We start from the raw sequence: 26,590 nt of genomic DNA, 5'->3' as shown, positions 1-26,590 counted from the left end.
ACACAGGGCTCGAACTCATGAACCATGAGATCATGACCTGGGCTGAAGTCAGATGCTTACAGATGCTTAACTGACTGAGCCACCCAGGTTCCCCTGGACACTTTTGGTCTTGATTGACCTGGATTTAATCATTGTAGGGATACGAATCGCAGATGTCAAAAGGAATTTATTATGTATAACTCTGTATCTCCTGGCCTGGACAAAAAATGCACCAGGTAGTTGGCAGATGGCAAGAATGTTTGGAGACAAGAACTGGACTATCTCTAAAGCAGAGAGTAGGAAAAGTGTGTGAGGTTAGGAAGACCTAAATGGTCCCCCCGCCCCCGGCCAAGCCCCTGAGTAGCGATTTTCTCAGTCCCTCACATGAATAGAATGCTCCTTCCTCTTTCATTTTTTTTGTTACCAGGGATGTTCTGTTTTAGGCATTCTGCTGGAATCCAGCAGAATCCCCAATTGAGACTGCTTCCTCTCAACAGTCCTTACTGTAACCCATCTCTGGAACAGTGAAGAAAAACACAACAGTCTTCTTGATTGATTTTATTTTCATTTTTTATTGAAAGCTTCATCAAAGAAAACAGAAGTTTAAACCTAACATCCACTGATCTACAGAAAGCCCAAGGAATGGGGGAAATGGTAGCTAATTTGACTGTGGTACAGATGAAAAAATTAAAAATAAAACCGGAAACACCATAGGATTACAGAACTTTCCATGACAGAGACAGCAGTACAAAATGCTCTTAAATAAAGTCAGAATTGAATGATGTTTCAGAAATTCCATGAAGTCAAATATGGCCTAAAACAAGGGTTTTAAAAGAAGCTGTGTCCCATATTTTTTAAAGAAACTGGGTATTTTATAGCAAGTACACTTTTACATGTATTTTTTTTAAATTAAGGTTCCAATTATATTCCACTTCTTTTCAAATCAATGGAAGAATTAATTTCCAGAATGGAGAAAACTTTTTCAAGCGTCTCTTTGAAATAGTTTTTATAGTTCCTGAAAAGTATGAAATAACTCATTTTTCCATATATGAGGAAATGAAACATTTTGGGGAGGAGGACAGAGCATCTTTCTCAATAATCTAAGACCAGAGGATTAATACAAAGCATAACACTAAAGTTACACTTTGGACACTACTTAAATTTGAAATGATCAGAAAAAAATCCACTGGAGTGTCAAGATCATTCAGCCTTAATACAGTGATGCAAAATAAAAAAAAAAAAATAACAGAATGATTCCTTTTTTTTTTTTTTTTTTTTTTTGCCAAAGATTTAAAATAGGGATGAGTGTATATTTAACCAAGAGATGCTATTGTATTCTCATAACTCAATTTGGAGTTGACCTTTTCATCTGGTTAAAATTTCAATACTGAACGAAACCAAAACAGCTTTCTTTTGAGAGAAGCTAAATACTTTGCTACAGTTGTTGTTGGTTTTTTTTTTCCCCCTTTGCATTTGCAACAATACAGCCAACTCTCACTTATTTGTGGTGGATGGAAAAGAGACTTACGGATAATAAAACTCCACAGTCTATAGTACACTGATGGTTTTACCAATGATTTTAAACTCCTTCAGTAAATCAATACTTAACAAAGAAACAGACTGATTTGAATTTGATTTCCAAATGTTTCTCTTCCACCTGCAGGGTAAAATGTTAATAAAAGGAAAGAGAGCCCAAGACCTTAATAGTTGAGAAGACAGAACCAACCTACAGGGTAGACAGCCCTTCTAAAATTGAGAGTGATTGTATTTCTGCAAGACTCAGTTATCAGGGAAGTTAACTAACTGCAGTGAATAAAGTGGAAGAGAAGTGTGACTCAGTGGCCTTGAGGTTCTTCCCACAGACTCCAAGCTCGATCTCAGCTCTCCTCCAGCTTTAAAGCTTCCTGAGTGGAAGAAGCTTTTCTTAGAATGTTCGTTTTCCCTTTCAGCAATACAAAGAAAGGACTATTGAGAAGCTATCCATCTTTTTTGTGTGTGTGACAGGGAGCATATGTACGGGGGATGACACCAAAGATAAAAAGAAGCCACCAATCTGGGGTGAGCTCCCCTGTCACATCAGAAACGGTCCTGGGGCCACACACGAGTCTTGTGTTTAGCTTTGTACTTTCCTGAACTCTGTACAGGCCACAAAGGACAGCTATGACCAAGTGTGCTTGAATTAAGGGACTGATTTCATATTTAAGAATATTGGGTAAGAAACATTAATTTGAGTTAGACTCCACCGTCTTCCAGTGCCACAGTGGATGTCATGTGTAACAAACTGATTCATTACTGAGATCCCATTATCACTCTGCCATAGGAAGGGTACTGTGTACAGAGTCAATGAGCCTGTTTGAATTCCGTTAGTCCCTCAGATTGGAGTGATATGCCATCAGTCTCCGTGAGCTCAAAATTCTGAAGGATGCCAGCCACAACGGTACAAAAAAACAAAATCTCATCCTTCACTCTCTACTGTGGACAAGATAATGTAGATCAAGGCTCTATGTGTGACATGTTTATTAAACTTTGTTATGAAGTGTGACTCCTCAAATGTGCTGAATGTTGCTTATACGTGTACATAAATGTTACCCTTTATTTGATTTTACAACAATCTAAAAACACGTATTGCTGAAACTCACTTAAGAATTTCTCTCTGCTGATCAGCTCATCTGTAGTGGCTTCTACATGCAAATTAAGAATGAGACTGAATTGTCAAATGTAGTTTTAGTTTCCTACTAACATTGTAATCTGTCTAGACAGTCCATTGAAACTTCTGAGTTATGAAGACTGAAAAAGTGCTACTTAAAGCTTACTCTTCATTAATGGGGAGTTTAGGCTGCTGTAAAAGACACAGAGATATATATAGACATCCAAAATATTCAAATAAAAATTTTTTTAGGAAAAAATCTATTATTTTTTTGTCACGTATGAATTGAAATGATTGTAACGCAGTTTTGCGAGGGGTTGATGTCTTCTGCACTGACAGTGAACTTCCTGCTCCATCCAACCTTCTTCTGCTCTCAGCCTTCCATCTCTAACATGAGTGCTTTTAATACCATGGGGTTTTTCACTAGAATGGGTGGAAGTGAGTCTTATATGCTGTCGAATGTGGCAGATCTGTTAAACTCACAGGAAGAATTGATTCAAGTGAAGCATGGAGACAAGGAGACAAACTAACCCTGGCCAGACTGAAGTCAGTAGATGATTTTTGTCACTTGCAATAATCAAGACGTGCCAGTCTTGGACAGTCACCAGCACCTGCTCCCGTTACTTTCAGGTTACATAGGGTCTAAGACATCTTCAGAAGACATGGCCATGTATTGAATCACTATGCATAATCTGTCTCCCTGACAAGACCTTATCATTATTAAAAGAAAACCCACTGCTCCCCTGACCATGTAACTAGAGTCTGGGTAAGATAACATTTATCCCATTTGGACTGTGGCTTTGGTTTGTTTCCTGATGTTTAGAAGTCTTGGCAATTAAGTTGAAAGGAAAAATGTTAGTATCTGAATAAATGTTTGGGAATCTGATGAGCTAGAACACTTAAAAAAAAAATAGAGTCCTAAATAGGATTAAAATCACAATATAGATTGCTGATGAAATTAGGATTCTGATGTCTGCATGTATTGAACACGTATTTTGGTTTGTTTTATTTTTCATAGAATATAATGCTGCTTACCTGTTGATGCTTTTTTTTTTATTCCCCCAGACTTGACTCTTAAAACAATTATAGCTAGGATGACAGATGCAAATTTGAACATGTGTCATTTTTCCTTCTTTTTTTTTTTCTTTTTGGTTTGAAATAAGATATTTCCTAGAATGGCATGATATAAAAAATCCAAACATAAAACACACATGGACATAAAATGACAGGTAATTTCCTTGTGCCTGAAGTGGCTTAAAAAAATTGAGATCATTGAAATTTCATAGTTGAAAAAAATGTTTCTTAATGTATAAATAAAGCAGTAGTTTTGAATAGAAACAGGAAGTTACCTAGGCACACTCATCAGCCACATGGTAGCTACCTCTTAGCCTCATTGTTGATTGCGTAAATGAGACTTTCTTTGTATCACATTAAGGTTTTTTTTTTTTGTTTTTTTTTTTTTGTTTTTTTGTTTTTTACAGAAACAAAAGAAAGCATGTTGGTTTCATATTCAAATGAATTATGCCCAGGATAATCCTCATTTATACAAAGAGTTCAGAGACTGAAAAAGAGAAACAAAAAAACACAGTTGCTACACATGTTCGCTTTTACCCCCTGTAACTCAGGGGCCCACTTCTCAAAGGTAAAACTTAAGTGCCACCCTTGAAATACATGAGAAGCTGAAGGATGGAACAGAAGAAAGTATAAATCTAGGATTCTCTCTAAAGCATGGAAAACCATCAAGGATGGGTGTCACCAGATGGAATTTCTCTGTAGCACATGCTACATTTTCTTGGATACATTTTTGCCTCTAATTTGACTGCAAAGATAGGGAGTCACTCCCTAGACTCAAGCTTCTAATTCATGGGGTTTCAAATAAGAGAAACGGGCCCATTTCAGCACGAGGCCTCTGTTAACAGATCATAAATAGTGGAATATTGACAATGTCATACAAGCCAAACTCATTACTGATACTGACCTAACGGGGATATGATTTGCCTTTTAAAGCTTTTTTCATCTTTAAAAGCCTACCCTGTTTTCTTTTACAGTGCACTTAATGCATTTCCCTCCTCTTTCTGGACTAAGACAGGTTCTCTTGACTTAATTTGTGAAGACTTTCACCTATTTGATTCTGATGATCCATTCGGGAAGCAATTCTAGTGCATGGTTCAGTGAACAAAGTTCCATTGGTCTTAATCTCAGGTAAAACCATAACAGGTTGAACATGGGTTCCATGAGTCAAATATGCCAAGATGTTTGTTAACTCAATTCATTTTAGGCAAAGTTTTGCATCATCTTCGATGCAAATATATCTCCTTTGGCTTTAATGATTGATCAAACCCAACTCTTTTGGTTCTTATTAATATAAATCATACAATTTCTTGATTGTCAACTAGCATTTTAAAAGCTTACCTAAATTCCACTAATAGAATCCTCAATCTTATTGGTCCTACTTGCCTCAGAGAGTTAAATTGAAATAAAAAGGTCTATTTTTGTCCTTCTTCTGACAACACCAGGGTATGGGAATACAATGAAAGGAGGCCAAAAGAAGATATCCCCTCCCCATTTGCAGAATCAAGGTGGCTGTTCATGGCAAATGATAACAAAGACTGAGGTGAGAAGATAAAACCTAGAGGTGTTGGACTTGAGAAGGAAGACTATAATTACAAATACAGTGAGACCTTTTCAGGAGACCACTCATCACTTCACAGAATATCACTACGCTTTTTTGACAAGTGACTTTCAGACCAGTTCGGGAAGTATCTTTAGTTGAGTGTTCACATAAAGGAATTTCAACCTGTTAATCAAGTGTCTCAGCTTACTGGTGGCCATCAATACAGGTGTCATGACTCAAGAGAGCTAGTAAGGAACCAAAAAAGCTCATGGAATGAATATACAGCCATTTGGCTCTGTCAGTTGGTATCCAGAACTCTTCATGCTCAAACCGCTGAACACAGCAGGTGCAAGCGTCTGCGTATTATCAACAAATGCATATTAAAAGGAAAAACACAAACAAAACCCCTTTTTGTTTTGTTTTGCAGTATGTAAAACACCAGTGGAAGGTAGTTTAAACAAACAACAAAGTAAGAACTGGTCCGGCCATGTAGGTCAAATAAAATTTTAAAAAGAAAAGAGAAGAAAAGGAAAACAACCTCTATCTTCTGGACTGCAATAGGGTGCCACTTCATCTTTGGTATAAAATAGGCCATCCATAGGCTGAATTTGATCACAACTAGGAAAGACTACAGAAATTGTCAACAATTTCTCTATCTATTGCTTTTTTTGTTTTTTTGTTTTTTTGTTTTTTTGCACTTTTTGACCATAAGCTCCTATCTACTTAAGTTTTTTTTAATGCTCTTAAGCTAGGTTTTGCAATGTGACAAGCAAAGCTGACTAAAAACTTTGTAAAGCTCATAAAAAAGACTGCAGATAAAAAGCACTAATGCTTTTGCTAGCGATCACGCTTTGTAAATTAAAAAAATCTGCATTCTGCCCCCCAAACACGCATTATTTCTAATGCAGTTGTTTTTAAACCAACATTAATAACTTTACCGTAAAATGTTTTAGCCTTCTAGAATGATTCAACACTTAAGACAAAGTTCATGAAAAGTCCCAGCATTTTCCCAATTCTTGCAGTTGCCATGGTTTCTTTTATCAACAAATTTTCTTCAAATGAAGAAAAACATTTTCTTTTAAACTGTACAGTTTTTTTTCACCCTAAAAACTCATAGTCTTAAACTTCTGTACCAGTTAAAGCCGGCACAATATTTCAATTCTTTCTTGAAATTTTTTTTTAACAAGACGTTGACAGCTTGCCTCGAGAGCCTTTGACGTCCTTAAAATTAAGGCAATTAAGATTCAAGATAAATCTTACCTAAATATTTCTAAGAAAAAAATAAAATAAAAAACCAAGCCACTAGATTTAAACAAAAAGGAGAAAAGGAAAAGTAGCTTAATTACAGAGGAAGACAATTTGTTTCCATTTCTGCTTTGCCCACCTCTTGACATCTGATTTTCTGTTTATAAAAAAAAAATCTATCTACATCTTCTGGTAAGTTCTGAATTCAAATGTTCTTCCAGATAAAATGTCAACCTTCCATGTTTTGTTTTGTTGTTGGTTTTTGCTTGTTTCCTCTTCTGGAATTTTTTCCTTTAATTAAAAAAATGGCAAAAATAAACCGTCAGACCACATGAAGGAACCATTTGCACAGCACATAAAAACACTTTGTTTTCACTGGGTAAAGTAGAAAATTAAAAAAAAAAAAAAAAAAAGCATTCCATCGACGCCTGTGCAAACTGGAAGCCAACTTCCTGTTCAACGAAGTTTCTTCATTCAAGGCAAAGTTTCAGACAAACATTCTTCAGTCTTGTTTATGGTCTGTAGAAACAATTGAGTAAGAGTGGTCATTACAACAAAGCATCTTTGAAATCACCTTGCGTGTGCTCTTTTCCAGTGAGATCTCTTTAAAAGATACCATGCTTTTTCAATATCCAGAAAACTGTACAGGTTTTAAATCCTGCCACTGTCATACAAATATATATTTGAGCCAGAGAGTTTGTTCACATTAAATATCAAGGCTAAGAGATGAAGAATACCTTTCAATTTAAAGTATTAAGTATTACAAATATACCCAGATAAGCGATACTCTCCATGTGCAGAAGAACATACGCCTGGCTTATGTTGTAGGGACCCCAGAAACTCTTTAATTCTGTCCCTTTAAAACTCTCATTGGGGAGCGCCTGGGTGGCTCAGTCCCTTAAGCATCCAAGTTCAGCTCAAGGTTCATGAGTTCAAGCCCTGCCTCAGGCTCTGTGCTGACAGATCAGAGCCTGGAGCCTGCTTTGGAATCTGTGACTCCCTCGCTCTCTGCCCCTCCCCCCACTCATGCTCTGTCTCTCAAAAAATAAATAAACATTAAAAAAAAAAGTCTCATTGGATTCATCACAAATTCTGTCAACAAATATGTGAGCCCCTACTCTGTACCCAAGATATAGCAGTGGATTGTGTGTTATCCCCTGGGATTCTCCAACTATATTCACATAGCCTTATTGGCCCAATAAATAAGACAGTTAAGAGGTAATGGATTTTGTCCACTTTCCCTCTTCTCTTCTTCCTTGCTCAGCTATCTCATCAAGTGCCTCTTGAGGGGGCACTTGGGTGGCTCAGTAGTTTAAGTGTCCGACTCTGGCTCAGGTCATGACCTCACAGCTTGGGAGTTTGAGATCTGCATCTCCACATTGGGCTCTCTTCTGTCAGCACAAATACTGCTTTGATTCTCTGCCCCTTCTTTCTATGCACTCCTCCCCCTCCCCCCACCGCGCTTGCTCTCTCCCTCTTAAAAATAAACTTAAAAAAAAGATGTTTAATTCTTGAACACAGGGACTATATTCTATTTCTACTTTTTACTGTCCAGGAATCTGACAGATAGTACGTACATAATAGGTGGTTAACTAGAGAAATACCCTTTTTACTATATGCCACTTTGCCAAGCCCAGCCCAAATAATTACCTCTGCTTCAGCCCCATCTACACTGCAGGTCTGGTCTTCCAGTGGGTTGACCCTTACACTTAGTTCTTCCACCCACAGATTATAGTTTTGTTAAATAATTTCAGGGGGCATGCTATAAAATGGTTTTTAAAACTATCTACAGTTTTAGATAGTTTTAGTTTTCATTTAGACGAAGTCCCCTTCTCAGTGCTTTGCAGGTTCTTCTGATGCCCAGTTGCTTAACTTAGTAAGAAAACATAGGGTTGCTAAGGTTTTACAAGTTGTTCCTTATACAAGATGGATGGCTGGGGGGGTGGGGTAGGTTGTGGGGGCTAAATTCCCACCCACGGTCTGTTCCCCAAGCTGTGTAGTGTGGCGCAGGGCTGTATTTGCTCCGAGCAAGTGGGCTGTATTCAAATTCACAAAATGCCCTTAACGATGTCTTGAGCTATATGACGATTAGACTGGGATGATCTAGAACAAAACTTTTCTGGGAACAAAACTTTTTATTTTTTTTGGTTTGGTTTTGTGTTTTGTTTGTTTTTTGGGTCGGTTCTTTGCTCTCACTCCCACCTTCCACTCTAGTATTGTTAGGCATTTAGCAGAAAATGCCTACTTCACCATGAATCTCTGTAACAGAACGCTGTCTGGACTACACTGACATAGAACACCCACACCGCTCAGGTATGTCATGTGCACTGGCCTCGAAGCATCCATTTTTATGAACTAGGCCATAGTCACTTTCAAGTTTTATAATCTTACACAAATGTTTTCAATAGCTCCTCCCACAAAGTAGTCTCATTGTTACATGAAAACAAATGCTGAGAAATAAATGGTTGCCCTTTGCATTTTTGTGGTTGCTAGCTGAAGTTGGAAGGGAAAAGGTGTTTGCTATTTAATAGAACCGAATTCACTCCTGGCCACCTTCTCTGCCCTAGATGAGGTGTGAAAGTGCGCATTTACATAATGTTTATGTATTGCACTGATATCCATAAAAAGAGAAGGCTTCCAAATTTCCAAGGTTGTGAACATTAGCAACAATAACATTTTAAGTTGGATGGTGAGGCTCTTTTAGAAATAACATGGGTTGCAATTTATACAGAGGAATTTATGTAAATGACAATGAGTAGGAAAATTATTTGCAAACTGTAAAGTGCGGTGCAAATAGAATATATTATTATTTACAAGCTTAAAGGGCATGTAAGAATGGTAATCAAGGACATAATTTGCACACTACTGATATACTGACAATGTATAGGGAACTGATGTTCATGACGGTTCAGTTAATCTGAGCAACTTGAAGAATAAAAAGAACCGGCCATACTGAAGTTGAGATGAGGGCCTTCTAAGGTCAATGTGAATGCTGGAAGACTAGAGTTTGGCTAAATTTAAGATCACAGAGTCATTTTGAAACTTCTCATCCTTCCCTGACCTCCCACCCCCAAAGAAAGCAGAGTGAATAGATTGGGAAGTAGCAAACCATAATCTTAGAATTCTAAATTTTAGAGGTGGAAGAAGTTTTAGGGATCATCTAATGATGCAGTGGCCCCCAGGGTCCTTCCTGACAGATTAGTTTCATGGGATGCCATGTGAAAAGAAGGATTCCGTGGTCCAGAGTCTGGGGAAAACTGCAAAGTATGCTCCCACTAACTGGATTACCCATAGGTAAACTAAATTTATGGGTAAAGCACCAACAAAGAAGGGTATTCAATATCAAAACAAACTTGTTTTTGGAAGAATGCAATCTTTTAAATTAGCATCAAAATAATCATCATGTTGACAACATTCTGTTTAGTTCTTTAATAATTTAAGGTGTGAAAAAAACTCAGAATTCCCAAGTAGGAAGTGCAGCCTCTTCTCTAATCTTACAGGAAGTGAGACATTTGATTTATCTGGCCCTCTAGGAGATCATGGTCATTAGCATTTGTATGGCTTTGAAGAGAACTGCAATTATGAAAGCATTTCACTTAGGTTAGAGGGTGCTTCCCAACATTCCTTGTGAGCACCACCCCACCCCCAACTCCTGGGAATGGTGGTAAATCCTCCCTCAGCACTAGAAACCTAATTTGTACTCTTTGGAGAATACTGATCTAACCTCTCACTCTAAAGAAGAGGACAAGGAGGCTCAGAAGGGTTGAGTGACAACCAGCAGGTGGGAAAGACTTTACATATTAGAATTTAACGTTGCTTGAAGACACATACTTTTCAAGCCTTAGTCATTTATAAGATTTCTTAAATAGCACAAAGAAAAACTGATGAAAATTTGGACACGAATTGGAATTTCCACAGAACTTCCAAAATAAACCACAGGTATCATGTCTGCAGATAAGAGCCCCAAAGGGCCTCTTTTAACAAGAAAAAAAAAAAAAAAACATGAGTACAACATGTGTAGAAATGTTTTTTTTAGCTTGAAAAGTGTAATTTGGAATATTAAAATATTTACTGACAGATCCTAAATATAACTTTTTTATTCATATGCACATCATTCTACTTCTCAAACTTTCCTCCTGCAACCTCCTGTTGTGATGTCTGTAATTTACTTTAAAAAAAAAAAACCTTTAGCCTAGATGTTATGGTGAGTTAGGTTACTTTTCAAGGACACTAGGCTACCCCTGGTCAGAATTTCACACCCCACAGGAGGTCAGCTCTCATTTAATGAGGAAGGCCAGAGGTTTGTTTGCATGAGTACTTTAAACTGTCCTATCTCAATTAGCATCATGATCATTAGAAATGGGTTGCCTGAAGAAAGTAGTGGCATGTTAAGTAGTGCAATGATGCTGGATATAAGCTGCCATTTGTGAAATCCAGAGTACTCGAGATAACGTGGGTGGGTTGGCTAAAATATTTTAGAGATCACCTCCACTCTAGGTGGAAGATACAGTGAGGCTGTAGTCCTGCCTCTAAAAATGGTCACATCTAATCTGAGTGCATTTTTCATGTTAGGTATGTTTCTATTACTTACAAAGAACAGAGCTGGGCCTTGATCAAGTATACAGAGCAAGCCATATTAACTTGTTTGTGCCTGCTTTCTTCTGAATGCTTCCTTGATAGATGTCTCTGTGGGTACTCTCGCATCCCTCGAACTCTTCCCAGTGAAGGTTATATAAGTAATAGAACCCAGGTGTTTACATGACCCACATGCTTACCTCCATTCCCAGTGTCTTCCTTGAATGGTTCTATAGAATCTCATGTCTTACCATAACACAGGTCAGGTTCCCTTGGCTGAAACTGATAAAAACTTGGATAGAATCGCATTAATTTCTTCCTTTTTTAAAATTTCAGACTAGCTGTCAATCTATTTGACTTAGAATAATAACAATATTGTTGTTAATTGCTAATAATTTTTGTTTTCATTCAATGTTTTATTGTTGTTATTTCAAGTCAAAAAAGTTCCTGGCACTATGTAGCAGGTCAGAGACAGGAAGCTGAGAATGTAAACAGGACCTGTTAAAATTTTTCTCCAGGTTTAAAGAAATGTCCACAAGGCGATGCAAACATTTTTACCATGTCACACATTTGAAATGTTCCACATTTCGGGGTGCTTTCATGTCTGGCATGTTGCAACAAACGCACTCTGTGGACCATCCTGGAACATACGTTCCTGCATGAGTGCAAAAGAAAATTCCTTCGAATGAGGACTCCCTTACCATGACGTTTACCGCTGTAAGGACACCTGTGGAAGGTTTCTTTCTTTGGTACTTATTATCTGTGGAAAGCTCAGCGTTCTCAGCCATAAGAATCCATGGCTCAAGGACATAACCATGGCGTGGGGTAGTTTTAAAAATGTTTAAACACAACGCTTTACCTGGTCAGCCTCAGACTTCCTCTAATATTTCAAGGAATAAAGCTTGTTTGAGTTGACTCACTCTAACGATAGTTAAATTCCTTGTCTTTCTCTACAGTTCAGGCTCTCTTTGGTTTTTATCTCATGTACCTCTGTTAGTAGCATCAATAACTCTATAGTTGTGTTTGGCATTGCAAAGCCCTGTTTTCCCTTTTCCAGTTGCTTCAGTCTATCCCCTCCCAAACTCAACCCAACCCCATTACACACTTGCCACAGTCTTACTCAAACCTTTGTTTCCTCTTGTCTGGATCATTGCAATAATAGGACTGTTTCCATTGCTTCCAAATCCACTGTCCACCTTAGTTGGAGGAGCACTTGTAGGACAGATGACATGGCGTCCAAGCACCTCAGTCTGGCATCTGATATTAGAATCTGGGTCCAGTCTGCTTTTTTACACCACTGTCTTATTCTGAATCCACTTCTCAAAGAAGCACTCTGAGCTTTCCCACCTCTGGACTTTGGCCAAGCCTTTACTACACCTGGAACACTGCTTGACTCTCTGTAAGACCCCATTTGAGTTGCTACCACCTCCACCAAAGCTCACCCAGTTGAGAAAAATTAAAGGCATTCTCCTATTACTACAGTATTTATTTTATTTTTTTTAATTTTATGTATTTTTTTGAGAGAGACAGAGAAAGTGAGTGGGAGTGTGGCAGAGACAGGGGAAGAGCGAGAATCCCAAGCGGGGGCTCCGTGCTGTCAGCAGTGGTTCCTGACGCAGGGCTTGCACTCCTGAACCATGAGATCATGACCAGAGCTGAAACCCAGAGCTGGGACGCATAGCCGACTGAGCCCACTAGGGTATTCTTATTTTTAAAGAGCCCTGTTCATTTTCTTCCTTGTAGCATATATATCCTGCCTATGTGTATGCCTAAATCTCATACTAGATTGTAAATTCTGGAGGGCAGGGATCCCGTCCCCTAGCATAGAAACTGGCATGATGCTGGATACTCCAAGTGTGAAGGTGTGTGTGGAGACTGTCACAGGCATCTGTTCTCTCTGGGTCAGGCAGAGCATTCCCTTCCTCACTATACCACACAGTAGTCACGAAAAGGTAGCACAACCCTGAGAAAGAAGAGAACATCCCATTGTGGGCTGTAAGTGGAGGCAGCTGAAGCTGACTGAAGCAGGCGGGGAAAAGAAGCTGTTCCAAGAAGGACAAGAAGGGGGAAATTTGTATCCTGAAAGCCATCCTTGAAACACATCCCTCCATACTCAGACTCCATTGGTTAGTGGACTCCTTGAAATAAAACTCAGTTGCTGGCATTCTTTCTCATAATGCCTTCCAAAACTTTCATGGCTCTCTTCGAATAAAACTGAGAATGATTCCTCTACACAAAGTCAAGTATACAGGTAATAAAGGCTCGATATAACTGCCTGTTTGGCTCTGTCTCCTACAGTTCCCTCAAATTCACCGCATTCCAGTTGTAGGTCCCACTCTGGACATGTGGACTTCCTGTTTTTACTGCCTACAAAGTTTTTTCTTCAAATCTCTCCAAGATTAACTTGTAATTATCTTTCGGATCCAGGCCTCTGTGAGAGGCCTTGCCAGATACTAAGTCTTAGCTATTTATCCTGTCACTTTCTATCACAAGAATCTTTTTAAAAATTTTTTTAAACATTTTTATTTATATTTTATTATTTTAATTTACATCCAAGTTAGTTAGCATTTACTGCAACAATGATTTCAGGAGTAGATTCCTTAATGCCCCTTACCCATTTAGTCCATCTCCCCTCCCACAACCCCTCTAGTAACCCTCTGTTTCTTCTCCATATTTAAGAGTCTCTTATGTTTTGTCCCCCTCCCTGTTTTTGTATTATTTTTGCTTCCCTTCCCTTGTGTTCATCTGTTCTGTGTCTTAAAGGCCTAGTATGAGAAAAGTCATCTGATATTTGTCTTTCTCTGACTGATTTTGCTTAGCATAATATCCTCTAGTCCATCCACCTAGTTGCAAATGGCAAGATTTCATTCTTTTTGATTGCCAAGTAATACTCCATTGTATATATATACCACATCTTCTTTATCCGTTCATCCATCCATGGACATTTGGGCTCTTTCCATACCTTGGCTATTGTTGATAGTGCTGCTATAAACATGGGGTGCATGTGTCCCTTCGAAACAGCACACCTGTATCCCGTGGATAAATGCCTAGTAGTGCAATTGCTGGCTCATAGGGTAGTTCTATTTTTTAATTTTTTGAGGAACCTCCATACTGTTTTCCAGAGTGGCTCCACCAGTTTGCATTCCCACCAGCAGTGCAAAAGAGTTCCCCTTTTTCCTCATCCTCGCCAACATCTGATGTTGCCTGAGTGGTTAATCTTAGCCATTCTGACAGGTGTGAGGTGGTATCTCATTGTGGTTTTGAACTGTATTTCCTTGGTGATGTTGAGCATTTTTTCCTGTGTCAGTTGGCCATCTGGATGTCTTCTTTGGAGAAGTGTCTATTCATGTCTTTTGCCCATTTCTTCATGGGGTTATTTGTTTTTTGGGTGTTGAGTTTCATGAGTTCTTTATAGATCTTGGATACTAACCCTTTATCTGATATGTCATTTGCAAATATCTTCTCCCATTCCATCGGTTGCCTTTTAGTTTTGCTGACTGTTTCCTTTGCTCTGCAGAAGCTTTTTATTTTGATGAGGTCCCAATAGTTCATTTTTGCTTTTGTTTCCCTTGCCTCCAGAGAAGTGTTGAGTGAGAAGTTGCTGTGGCCATATTCACAGAGGTTTTTGCCTGCTTTCTCCTCGAGGATTTTGATGGCTTCCTATCTTACATTGAGGTCTTTCATCCATTTTGAGTTTATTTTTGTGTATGGTGTAAGAAAGTGGCCCAGGTTCATTCTTCTGCATGTCGCTGTCCAGTTTTCCCAGCACCCCTTGCTGAAGTGACTGCCTTTATTGCATTGGATATTCTTCCCTGCTTTGTCAAAGATTAGTTGGCCATACGTTTGTGGGTCCATTTCTGGGTTCTCTATTCTGTTCCATTAATCTCTGTGTCTGTACCATACTGTCTTGATGATTACAGCTTTGTAAAACAGCTTGAAGTCCGGGATTGTGATGACTCCTGCTTTGTTTTTTGTTTTTTGTTTTTTTTTTGTTTTTTTTTTTAAGATTGCTTTGACTATTCGGGGTCATTTCTGGTCCCATACAAATTTTAGGATTGTTTGTTCTAGCTCTGTGAAGAATGGTGGTGTTATTTTCATAGATATTGCATTGAATATGTAGATTGCTTTGGGTAGTATTGACATTTTAATAATATTTGTTCTTCCTATCCAGAAGAATGGAATATTTTTCCTTTTTTTGAGTGTGTCTTCTTCCATTTCTTTCATAAGCTTCCTATAGTTTTCAGTGTATAGATTTTTCACCTCTTTGGCTAGATTTATTCCTAGGTATTTTATGGGTTTTGGTGCAAGTGTAAATGGGACCAATTCCTTGACTTCTCTTTCTGTTGCTTCATTGTTGGTATATAGGAATGCAACCGATTTCTGTGCATTGATTTTATATCCTGCAACTTTGTTGAATTCATGAATCAGTTCTAGCAGTTTTTTGGTGGAATCTTTTGGGTTTTCCATATAGAGTTCTTGCCATCTACGAAGAGTGAAGGTTTGACCTCCTTCTGGCTGATTTGTGTTTTATTTGTTTGTGTTGTCTGATTGCTGAGGCTAAGACGTCCAATCCTATGTTGAATAATGGTGGTGAGGGTGGACATTCCTGTCTTGTTCCTGACCTTAGGGGGAAAGCTCTCAGTGTTTCCCCATTGAGGATGAGATTAGCGTTGGGTCTTTCATAAATGGCTTTTATGTTCTCGAGGTATGATCCTTCTACCACTACTTTCTTGAGGGTTTTTATCAAGAAAGGATGCTCTATTTTGTCAAATGTTTTCTCTGCATCTATTGAGAGGATCATATGGTTCTTATCCTTTTGTTTATTGATGTGATGAATCACTTTGATTGTTTTGCTGATATTGAACCACCTGCATCCCAGGTATAAATCCCATTTGGTCGTGGTGAATAATTTTTTTAATGTATTGTTGGATCAGTTGGTTAATATCTTGTTGAGGATTTTTGCATCCATTTCATCAGGGAAATTGGCCTATAGTTCTCCTTTTTAGTGAGGTCTTTGGTTTTGGAATCAAGGTAATGCTGGCTTCATAGAAAGAGTTTGGAAGTTTTCCTTCCATTTCTATTCTTTGGAATAGCTTCGAGAGACTAGGTGTTAACTCTTCCTTAAATGTTTGGTAGAATTCCCCCTGGAAAGCCATCTGGCCCTGGACTCTTGTTTTTTGGGAGATTTTTCATTACTAAGTCAATTTCTTTACTGGTTACGGGTCTGTTCAAATTTTCTATTTCTTCCTCTTTGAGTTTTGGTAGTGTATATGTTTCTAGGAATGCATCCATTTCTTCCAGTTGCCCATTTTATTGCTGTACAGTTGCTCATAATATTCTCTTGTTATTATTTTTATTTCTGCTGTGTTGGTTGTGATTTGTCCTCTTTCATTCTTGATTTTATTTATTTGGGTCCTTTCCTTTCTCTTTTTGATCAAACTGGCTAGTGGTTTATCCATTTTGTTAATTCTTTCAAAGAACCAGCTTCTGGTTTCATTGATCTGTTTTACTGTTTGTTTGTTTGTTTTTGGCTTTCAGTAGCATTGGTTTCTTCTCTAATCTTTATTATTTCCTGTCTTCTGCTGGTTTTGGGTTTTATTTGCTGTTCGTTTTCCAGTTCTTTAAGGTGTATAGTTAGGTTGTGTATCTGAGACCTTTCTTCCTTCTTTAGAAAGGCCTGGATTGCTATATACTTTCCTCCTATGACCATGTTTACTGCATCCCAGAGGTTTTGGGCTGTGGTGCTATCATTTTCATTGGCTTCCATGTACTTTTAATTTCTTCTTTAATTTCCTGGTTAGCCCATTCATTCTTTAGTAGGATGGCCTTTAGTCTCCAAGTATTTGTTACCTTTCCAAATTTTCTCTTGTGGTTGATTTCGAGTTTCATAGCATTGTGGTCTGACAATAGGCACAGTATTATCTCAATATTTTTGTACCTGTTGAGGGCTGATATGTATCCCAGTATGTGGTGTATTCTGGAGAATGTTCCATGTGCACTAGAGAAGAATGTATATTCCGTGGCTTTAGGATGAAATGTTTTGAATATATCTGTTAGGTCCATTTGGTCCTGTGTCATTCACAGCCATTGTTCCTTATTGATTTTCTGATTAGATGATCTTTATATTGCTGAAAGTGGTGTTGAAGTCCCCTACTATTATGGTGTTATCATCAGTGAGTTTCTTTATGGTTGTGATTAATTGATTTACAAATTTGGGTGATCCACATTTGGAACATAAATGTTTACCATTGTTAGGTCTTCTTGGTGGATAGACCACTTAATTACGATATAATGCCCTTCTTCATCTCTTGTTCCAGTCTTTATTTGAAAGTCTAGATTGTCTCATATAAGTATGGCTACTCCAGCTTTCTTTTGTCGACAATTAGCATGATAGATGGTTTTCCATCCCCTTACTTACAATCTGAAGGTGTCTTTAGGTCTAAAGTTGGTCTCTTGTAAACAGCATAAAGATGGATCTTTTTTTCTCATCCATTCTGTTACCCTATATCTTTTGATTGGAGCGTAGAGTCCATTGACATTTAGAGTATGTACTGAAAGATATGAATTTATTGCCATTATGTTGCTTGTAGAGTTGGAGTTTCTGGTGGTGTCTCTGGTCCTTTTTAGTCTTTGTTGCTTTTGGTATGTATGTAGGTATGTATGTATGCATGCATTTTCATCTTTTCTCCCCTCAGAGAGTCCTCCTTGAAATTTCTTGCAGGACTGATTTAGTGGTCACAAACTCCTTTAATTTGAATGACATCCTTGCTGGATAAAAAATTCTACTTTGAATGACATCCTTGCTGGATAAAAAATTCTACTTTGAATGACATCCTTGCTGGATAAAAAATTCTTGGCTGCATATTTTTCTGATTCAGCACATTGAATATATCATGCCACTCCTTTCCAGACTGCTGAGTTTCTCTGGATAGCTCTGCTGCTAACCTGATCTGTCTTCCCTTGTAGGTGAAAGACCTTTTCCCCTGCTGCTTTCATGATTCTTTCCTTGCCTGAGTATTTTGTGAATTTGACTATGATATGCCTTGTTGATGGTCGGTTTTGGTTGAATCTAACAGGAGTTCTCTGTGCTTCCTGGATTTTGATGTCTGTGTCTTTCCCCAGGTTAGGAAGTTTTCCACTATGTTTTGCTCACATAACCCTTCTACCCCTATTTCTCTCTCTCCATCTTCTGGGACTCCTGGACTTCTGGGATTTCTGGAATTCTGATGTTGTTCCTTTTTAATGGGTCACTGATTTCTCTAATTCTTAAATCATGCTCTTTTGCCTTAGTCTCCCTCTTTTTCTGCTTCATTATCCTTCATAAGTTTGTCCTCTATATTGCTGATTCTCTGCTCTGCCACATCCCTTCTTGCTGCTGTGGCATCCATTTGATTTGCATCTCAGTTATAGCATTTTTTATTTTATCCTGACTAGTTTTTACTTCTTTTATCTCCACAGAAAGGGATTCAAATCTATTTTCGGCTCCAGCTAGTATTCCTATTATCGTGAGTCTAAATTCTGGTTCAGACATCTTGCTTGTATCTGTATTGGTTAAGTCCCTGGCTGTCGTTCTTCCTGCTCTTTCTTTTGGGGTGAATTGCTTTGTTTCATCATTTTGAAGGGAGAAAAGGAATTAATGAGGTAAAAAAAATTACAATTAAAAAAATTACAGTTAAAAAATTAAAATTAAAAAATTAAAGACAACACAAACACACACAAAAAATCAAATAAATGATGCTAGGTCCTAGATGTGCTTTGGTCTGGGTGCTGAAAGGGGCTTGTGGATTAGAGAAAAAAGGGGAAAGTAAAAAAAAAGCAATCACTTGAAAATTTGAAAAAATGAATACACTGAAATAGACAAAATGAAATGTTGGAAGTAAAACAGAGTTTGAAAAAATTTACAGAAATGTAAAAAATACAGCAGAAAAAAAATCAAAGAACATTTTTTAATAAAGATTGAGAATAAAAATAATTTTTCTCCTTCCTTATTCAAGAAAAAGAAATGAAAAAGAAAAAAGAAAGAAAATTGAATAGATGGACCAGTGAAGAGACTGAAACACGTTTGAAATTAGGTTTCCCCTAGAAGTCAAATTATGAAGCGCTGTATAGTCTGTAAACTAAGCAGAATGAGAGATTTTTGTTCCTGAAGAGGGAAGTTGGCCCAGTTGGATGGGGCTTAGTGTAATGGCTCCGTTTCTCACTAGATGGCGCTGCTTAGCTTACTGGGGTGGATTGTTGTGGTGTTTGTAGGTGCGTATGTTGCATACGCGGGAGTGGTGAAAACAGCGTCATCCAGCTACCCAGTCTCTAGTATCGTTCTCCCTGACCAGCAATTGCGGACCCGTCCTTTGTGTTTGGCTTCCGTCCTCTCCCCACTTTTACACTGTGACCAAGCCCCAGGCAGCACCTCCCTCCTGAGTTTTATTTTGGATGGGGCTATTTTTCCTGACCCCTTATTTCTGAGGGACTGCAGTTTTGACCAGTCTGCCCCTCTACGGGAGGGTTTCACCAAGCAATGGCTGGGTGCTGGCAGCACCTAGGAAGGTTGGTGGGACCGTGCTGTTGCTGACACCCAGAGACTGTTGCTGGGTGACATCCTGCCCCAGAAAAAATTCACATGATCATTTGGCAGCAGTATTTCAGGGATTATGGCAAATCACAACTGATATCTGGCTCTAGGCTTCACCCCTAACGACCTTGTACCAGCACCAGCGAATGTGACAATTATCCCGGGTCCACTGCGGCCTTTGCCTGTAGGGAGTCCTCCCAGCAGGGGAACCACCTCTCCCTGTGGCCCGAAGACCCCAGTCTTGACACTGCTCCTGGGAATTCGCCTTTGTCACCAGAACTCCACCAGATAATGAGCTGTAGAATTTCAGTCTCTGTGCTCCCCCTGTTTATAGTGTCTTACGGAATTTAAATCCTCTCCTTTCCCCTTTCTCATTTTTAGTTCAGTCCCTGAAGCTGTTTCCAGCTTTCCACTTTCTCTCCAGCTGCTTTGGGGGTGTGGGGTGCTTTCCCCATACTCCCCCCCACCCCACCCCCATCTCGGTCCGCTCTCTGAAGGCAAAAACAGATCCCTGCCCTCCATGGCTTCTTTCTCCCCCATTTTACCTCTCTGCACCATGCCCCTGCTGAATTCTGTGGTTCTGCTTGTGCAGATGGTTGTGTTAATCCTCAAATCAGTTTTCTAGGTGTGCAGGATGGTTGATCCAGGATAGTGCAGGATGGTGTTGATCTGGCTGTATTTCATGGATGCGAGACACACAAAAAAACTTCCATGCTCCTCCAGCATCTTGGCTCCTCACAAGAATCTTTTTTAAATATTTGCTTTGCAATTCTGATTGTTTGATGATTGGTCTACTGTGAGTCTACTTCTAGCGGGAAGGAAACCCAAGCCAGTAGGGAAGGCACCTGCTTCTTTCAGTCCCTGGTGTCTGGAATTCTGTCTGTCACATAGGAGGTACTATTTCAATAGTTGTTGACTTGGCGAATGAAAGAATCTTTTTATTTATTTATCTAAATTTATTTATTTTTGAGAGAGAGAGAGGGAGTAACAGTAGAGCTGTCAGCACAGAGTTAGATGGGGGCTCGACCTCACAAACCATGAGGTCATGATCTGAGCTGAAGTTGGACACTTAACTGACTGAGCCACCCAGGCACCCCAAGAATCTCTTTTATGTATGCAAAGAGCAGTAAATTGTTAGGAAGAAGGGTCTAGGATCACTAGTTTCCTCAGTATGCTGTGTAACAGCAAAAGCAAGCTTCACCTACTCTCCAAGTGTTTCTGGCAAATACATTAGCTCTCATTCCCACCAGTGTCTCTCATTGTGCTTCCACACATTCTCCACTCCTTTCTCACATATTATTACCCTCTGAACAGAATGAAAATATTTCAGTATGCTTGGAACAGACTATCAGAGACCAGCATGTTGTTCAGTGTGTGTTAAAGTGACTCATGTAGGCTATAGATGAATTAAAAATAAAAACAAAAAACAAAACACAAACTGCTTTATTCTTATGAATCTTTCCTGAAAGTTGTTATGTGATAGTAATAACAATAATAATAGTAAAAGTTAAGTCTCATTATGAGCACATTTAATTTGAAGAACTGCCTTTAGAAGCTAAACTAGGTGTGGAAGACTCCATTACCATGATTAATCTTTCAACAACAAACAAATATCTGCATATTGAGATCAAAGAGGAATGATCAAGAAATGGGAGCAACACTCTGCAGACAGGAAGGAGCTCTTAGGAATTCTCTATCCACCAGGGCTTTGACTGTTACCTATCAATTAGAATAGTTTGCATAGCAAGACATCTGTATATAGACTGAATTTTTGTTAATTCCTTTGGTTTCAAACCTCTCAAGTTTTAGTCTACATAATTAGTCAACATAAAGCCAACTGTACTTTACAAGTGATTTAAAGATTTGCAAGAGTAATTCTGATACATGATTTTTGTTTTGTCATTTAATTCCTGAATAGGTCTCTACATTGTTTTATATTTTACAGTACCCCTTTTCATGAAGTGCTTTGCTGGGTGTTCAAGGCAACTCCGCAAAGGGAGTGTTATTGTCTTCATTTAAGAATACAGGCTCACTATCTAGTTTCAGGGGGGAATATTGGAGTTTTTCCAAAATATGTACGGTAGATTTTTTTTTTAATGCCCCTTTCTGTATTTAAGGCTTGGAGGTGAACTCTTACATTCACTCTGGGCTTGGCCATGTGACTTGATTTGGGCTATGGGGCAGTAGTAAATGCATCACAAACAGATTGAAAAGTGCTGGTCATGATGCAATTGCTTCCATTATTCAACCAACAGACAACACCCAGAAGCAGAGCTGTGAAAATGACCATCAGCTGTCCTCAGGTGCTTGAGCAATTCTAGTCAAGACCAGAAGAATCACCCACCTGAGACCAGCTCAGATTGCCAACTCACATAATCATGAACTAAATACATGGTTGTCACTAAGTCTGGGATGGTCTGTATTGCCACAAAAGCTACCAGATACAACACGAGAGAATGGTTGTCAAGATGCTTGATCTTGAGGGAAAGAGTTTAGTGTAGCCCGAACTTACTTAGACTGTTGGTAAGAATATGCAGGTGCATGTTCGTTGGATGTGTCCACTGCTATCTGTTGCTGCTGACCACTGGTGTCCTGGGATGAAGGTGCCACTGTCTGGGGAGAGGTATCAGCAACAACACCCTAAGGAGGCAAATAAGAACACAAAAGCCTTACTGGCTTTAGCAAAGGGTCTTTTTCCAGATGGACAATAGGGAATATCCTTCTTCTATTTGGCTTGAACGGAATTGCACTCAGCCAAATGAAGCCACAAGAAGTACTCAAAGGAAAACCACAGCACATTTTGATAAGAGCTGAGAAATTCACTCCAATATGTCACCAAGAAGTTTTGCTTTCAGAAGTCCCTAGAGCAGTTGAATCGTCAGAAAATCACCTTCACCATACTTAGAACTGTTTTTTTTTTAAGTTTTTATTTATTTATTATGAGGGAGAGAGAGAGAGAGTGTGTGTGAGGGGGAAGCGGCAGAGAAAAAGGGAGAGAGAGAGAGAATCCTAAGCAGGCTTTCTGTTGCCGGCATGGAGCCCAACGCCGGGCTCTAGCTCACTAAACTAAGATTATGACCTGAAGAAATCAAGAGTCAGATGCTTAACAGACCGAGCCACCCAGGCTCCCTCATACTTAGAACTTTTAAACCTGGTTGCAGATAGCTGCACTAAATAATAATTTATTCATAAAAAATTCATGCAGGATTCCTATAAAAACTTATATATTCAAACATTTCCCTGGAGTAGTGCAGTGTGTCAGGTTTCTATGATCTGGCAAAACAGTGGACTGTGACCTAAACAGACCACCCAACAACAACAACCAAAAAACCTGCAAAAAAGCTTGGAATTCTTTCAAAGCAATACTGTTAAGTAGGCTTTCCTTTCAGCAATTTGATTTATTTTGTTTTGTTTTCGACAACATGAACTAGAATTCATTTTGAGATTTCAGAAAACAAACACAAAAATATCCTTAATTTTGATTTGCTACTTCTCTCACCCTCTCATTTGTCACAGATGCCAAGAAGAAGTTGATCAGATGTCTGATTCTGAGAGAGGCACAGGTGGTTTTATTTGATACATGGTAGGAAGGGCATCTCTCTGAAAACATTCTCTTGGTTTTACTCATAGCCTTGGACACCTGCAGGGATGTCAGCTTTCAAACATTCTTGACCAACTCTCTGTCCCTCACTAAACGTCCCTAAAATTGTTCCTTAGAATCTAAAAATTCTCCCTATATTACCTCAATCTCTTTTTCCCTAATATACTATTTGGTATTATACATTTTTCTGAACCTCCCATAAGTGTTTATTTGTGTGGATGTTGGTGAATTTTCAGTGTTTTACATAGAGAATAAATAGTTGCTTTAACTTATAAGCACAAATTCAAAGCAATGTACCTGCATTTTTCTTAATGAAAGGTTGTTTTTTTGTTTTTGTTTTGTTTTGTTTTGTTTGGTAATCTCTATGCCCGGTGTGGGGCTTGAACTCATGACCCTGAGATTGAGTTGCATGCTGCATCTACTGAGCCAGCCAGGTGCCCTGAAAGACTTTTTGTAATGATAAACTTCTTCTTGAACTATAATTAGACTGTTTCCAGTAAGTCACACTGTCAGATGTGTCCCATTATTTTATAGTCATCAAAATGCTCAAATTCTGTAGATAAATATATCCATATGTCAGTGTAGACAAAGAGAAATGCAAACATGCTCAAAGTGCCTAAAGTATCTAGATTCATTAATTGATGATCTAGATGCTTTTTGATGGCCAAATATAGCAAAAAAAAATCCTAAAACCCAAACAAACAAACAAAAACCCACACGTATTTTAATCACATAGTCTTTTGAAATTCTGAAAAGCCAGTTAAAACCTGTTTAATACTGACACATTCTTTGGGGCCCACAGGTCTAGAGCACATAAAAGATTTAAAATTGGACCTCCCTGGTTTCCTAAATTACACGATGGTGTCCTCTTAAACTTCTGTATTTCCCAAACTTTGGTACTAGTAAACATCTGTCACACCCCAAAACAAATATGTCAAATGTTTTGTCAAATCCAGTTCTGCAAAGATTTTCCCAAACTCTGTCACTCCACAGGTTGAAAATGTCACGGTAGACTTCCATGTGGAGGGGTGCTGACACCTTAGTTTCTGGCCAACTCATGAAGTAGCAATAGCATGGACTCCAGAGAAGTCCCAGCTGATGGGAAGCAACGCACTGTGACCATAATGGCAAATGTCATCAGGAGATGGGGATGAGGGGCAAGAGACAATAATGGCTAGAACTAGAGAGAAATATACATGTCTAAGTGTTTTACCACTAGCTCATAGCTGTATGCTCCCTCCCTTTCTATGTAGCTTGCTGGCTCTGTTGAGTAAAATAACATGTACTCAACATGTTATTGGATTCAACCCAATGGAAAGAGAGAAGAAAAGGGACAAAGCTTCCCTATGAGTCCAAAGTCCCAAAGACAAGATGACTTCATCATTTGAGGTATTCAGAACAGTAAGAATGGTGCAACTTTTTTATTTTTATTTTTTAATCTATAGGAAGTTACAAGGCTGCCAAGGTTCATTCACTAAAGCAGTGGTTGTTAATCCTTGATACATATTAGAATCACCTGATATTTAAAGAAAAATCCTGACATCCAGTCAATACCGCAGACAAATAAATCAGAATCTGGGGATAGGACCCAGGCGTAAATATTTTTTAAATCTCTCTAAACAATTGCAGAAAATAATAAGCAGGAAAGTTTGAGAACCAGTGCACTAATGTGAATGTAGGTTCCCAAGGGATCTTGTTAAAATGCAAATTCTGACTCAGTAAGTCTTGGTGGTGTCTTCAGACTTTGCATTTCTAACAAGCTCCCTGGTGATGCCAATGATGATGTTGGTCCAGGGACCACTCTTTGAGTAACAAGGCACTAGCAAACTCATTGAAATAGTTGTCAACTTTTTTTTCTCTTCCCTATTTATGAGTATTTGTGGTTAACATCTGAGGGGGTAGAGATTTGGTCTCTGAACTTCAAATATACAAATGATACTCCCTTCTTAACTCTCTATAGCAAATCAGATAATTTCGTGTGCGAAGCAAAACATAAGCATGTTCGAGTACTTCATATAGTGAGCTTGCAATTTCAAATTTTAGAGCAGCACAAAACCACATGTCAGGATTGCTTGGGTTTTAGGGGACCACAGTATACGTGGCTAAGATTTATCATCCCTACGTCTTTCTAGAAGACAGAGACAGACTTACTTCAATAGAAACAGCTGTCGGAGGCACAGGCGTGTACTGGGGAATGTAGGTCCCTTGCATAGGAGCCGCAGCAGTCATATACTAGAGGGAATCAAAGAAAAATGCAGGTGAACTTGAGATTGCAACCGGCAAGAAAAGTAGATTATCACATGAAACTGTTTTACATGTGTGGCCCACAGGCAGTGCACCATTAAACTCTATTTCGATAAAAAAATGAGGCAGTTCCTATCAGCATAGAATGGCCTTTGCTTACTGATTCAGTGCCAACAGCAGCCCACAGTATCATCCCCCTTCCCTCATTTTATGTTCTAAAACATTCTACATTAGATCCCAACATTTCATTATCACATCTCAAACATACATTCCATAAGGGCAGGGATGATGTCTGTTTTTGTCTTCTTCTCATTTTATTGCTAGCACCTATCACATAGTAGGCTCTCAACAAATCATTTGTTGAATGAATGAATCATCATATTGTTAGCAAACATTTCTTTTCTAACTAAAAGAAAAATAAAAATAGAGGAATAATGCAAGAACTATGTGTGTAGCAATATTTAGATTTGGCACATGTTCTCACTTTGTCATTTTCATATCACCTTTTTTAGGTAAAAATGACATAGTATTACAGATTCTGGCAAAGTCTACTTGATGTCCTTCCCCCATTCCATTATTGTGTCACTGTCAGTATTTCCTTTTCAACTCCTTGAATTAGCCAAACGTTCCTCACTTGGATGGACAATGAAACAGTCAAACCAATTGTCACTAGGTTGTAGTATCGGTAAAACATGCATTGGGAATAACCTGCATTTTTGCACTTCAGAAAAGGAGCCCCAAGAAGATAACTTGCTCACCTACATGAGCAAAAATTCCATATTTGCATTTCTAATACACATATCCTTTGCAAATTCAACATTCTACTCTCTGAAAATAGAATTTTCTATGGAATCAATTGTATTATGGAGCTTCTAAACTTGACCAACATCACAAAACATCAGAACCAGAATCGTCTACTGAAGACAAGTTTTCTCCATTCACGAAAGTTAGAGAAATGATTTTTATGGAAAATTGCAAGCCTCCGACCCTTTATTCTTCTAAATCTGCTGAGTTCAAAGATGAATGCTATGCATAAATATGTAAAACCTAAATTACTATATTTTGTGTGTATCTTGGTACTTTTGTATCTAAGCGACATGATGCTTCTGAATCAAG

At 38.6% G+C, this 26,590-nt stretch overlaps 1 protein-coding gene and 1 long non-coding RNA gene across 11 annotated transcripts in view; one reads left to right on the top strand and one right to left on the bottom strand.

The window, feature by feature from the left end:
- Positions 1 to 26,590, top strand: part of LOC123575733 — an 88,909-nt gene that overhangs the window by 21,027 nt on the left and 41,292 nt on the right. The gene's annotated exons all lie outside the window — the stretch shown is intronic.
- The window catches only part of RBMS3 (RNA binding motif single stranded interacting protein 3), a 1,329,481-nt gene continuing 1,303,422 nt past the window's right edge, over positions 532 to 26,590 (bottom strand). For 5 of the 10 annotated variants that reach the window (XM_045436403.1, XM_045436406.1, XM_045436409.1 and 2 more), the window contains 3 exons: positions 25,382 to 25,462; positions 22,142 to 22,269; positions 532 to 7,004 (listed from right to left, as the gene is read on the bottom strand). In XM_045436403.1, coding sequence (XP_045292359.1) covers positions 6,998 to 7,004; positions 22,142 to 22,269; positions 25,382 to 25,462 — 216 coding nt within the window. In that variant the 3' untranslated portion in view covers positions 532 to 6,997. Of the gene's footprint in view, positions 7,005 to 22,137; positions 22,270 to 25,381; positions 25,463 to 26,590 lie in introns of those variants that run through there. The other 5 variants (XM_045436405.1, XM_045436408.1, XM_045436410.1 and 2 more) reach the window with 1 other exon arrangement.

Source organism: Leopardus geoffroyi, chromosome C2 (genome assembly GCF_018350155.1).
Source record: "Leopardus geoffroyi isolate Oge1 chromosome C2, O.geoffroyi_Oge1_pat1.0, whole genome shotgun sequence".
NCBI classification, from domain to species: Eukaryota; Metazoa; Chordata; class Mammalia; order Carnivora; family Felidae; genus Leopardus; species Leopardus geoffroyi.
The sequence above is the reverse complement of the archived record's forward strand: the minus strand, read 5'-3'. Positions and strand labels throughout refer to the sequence as shown.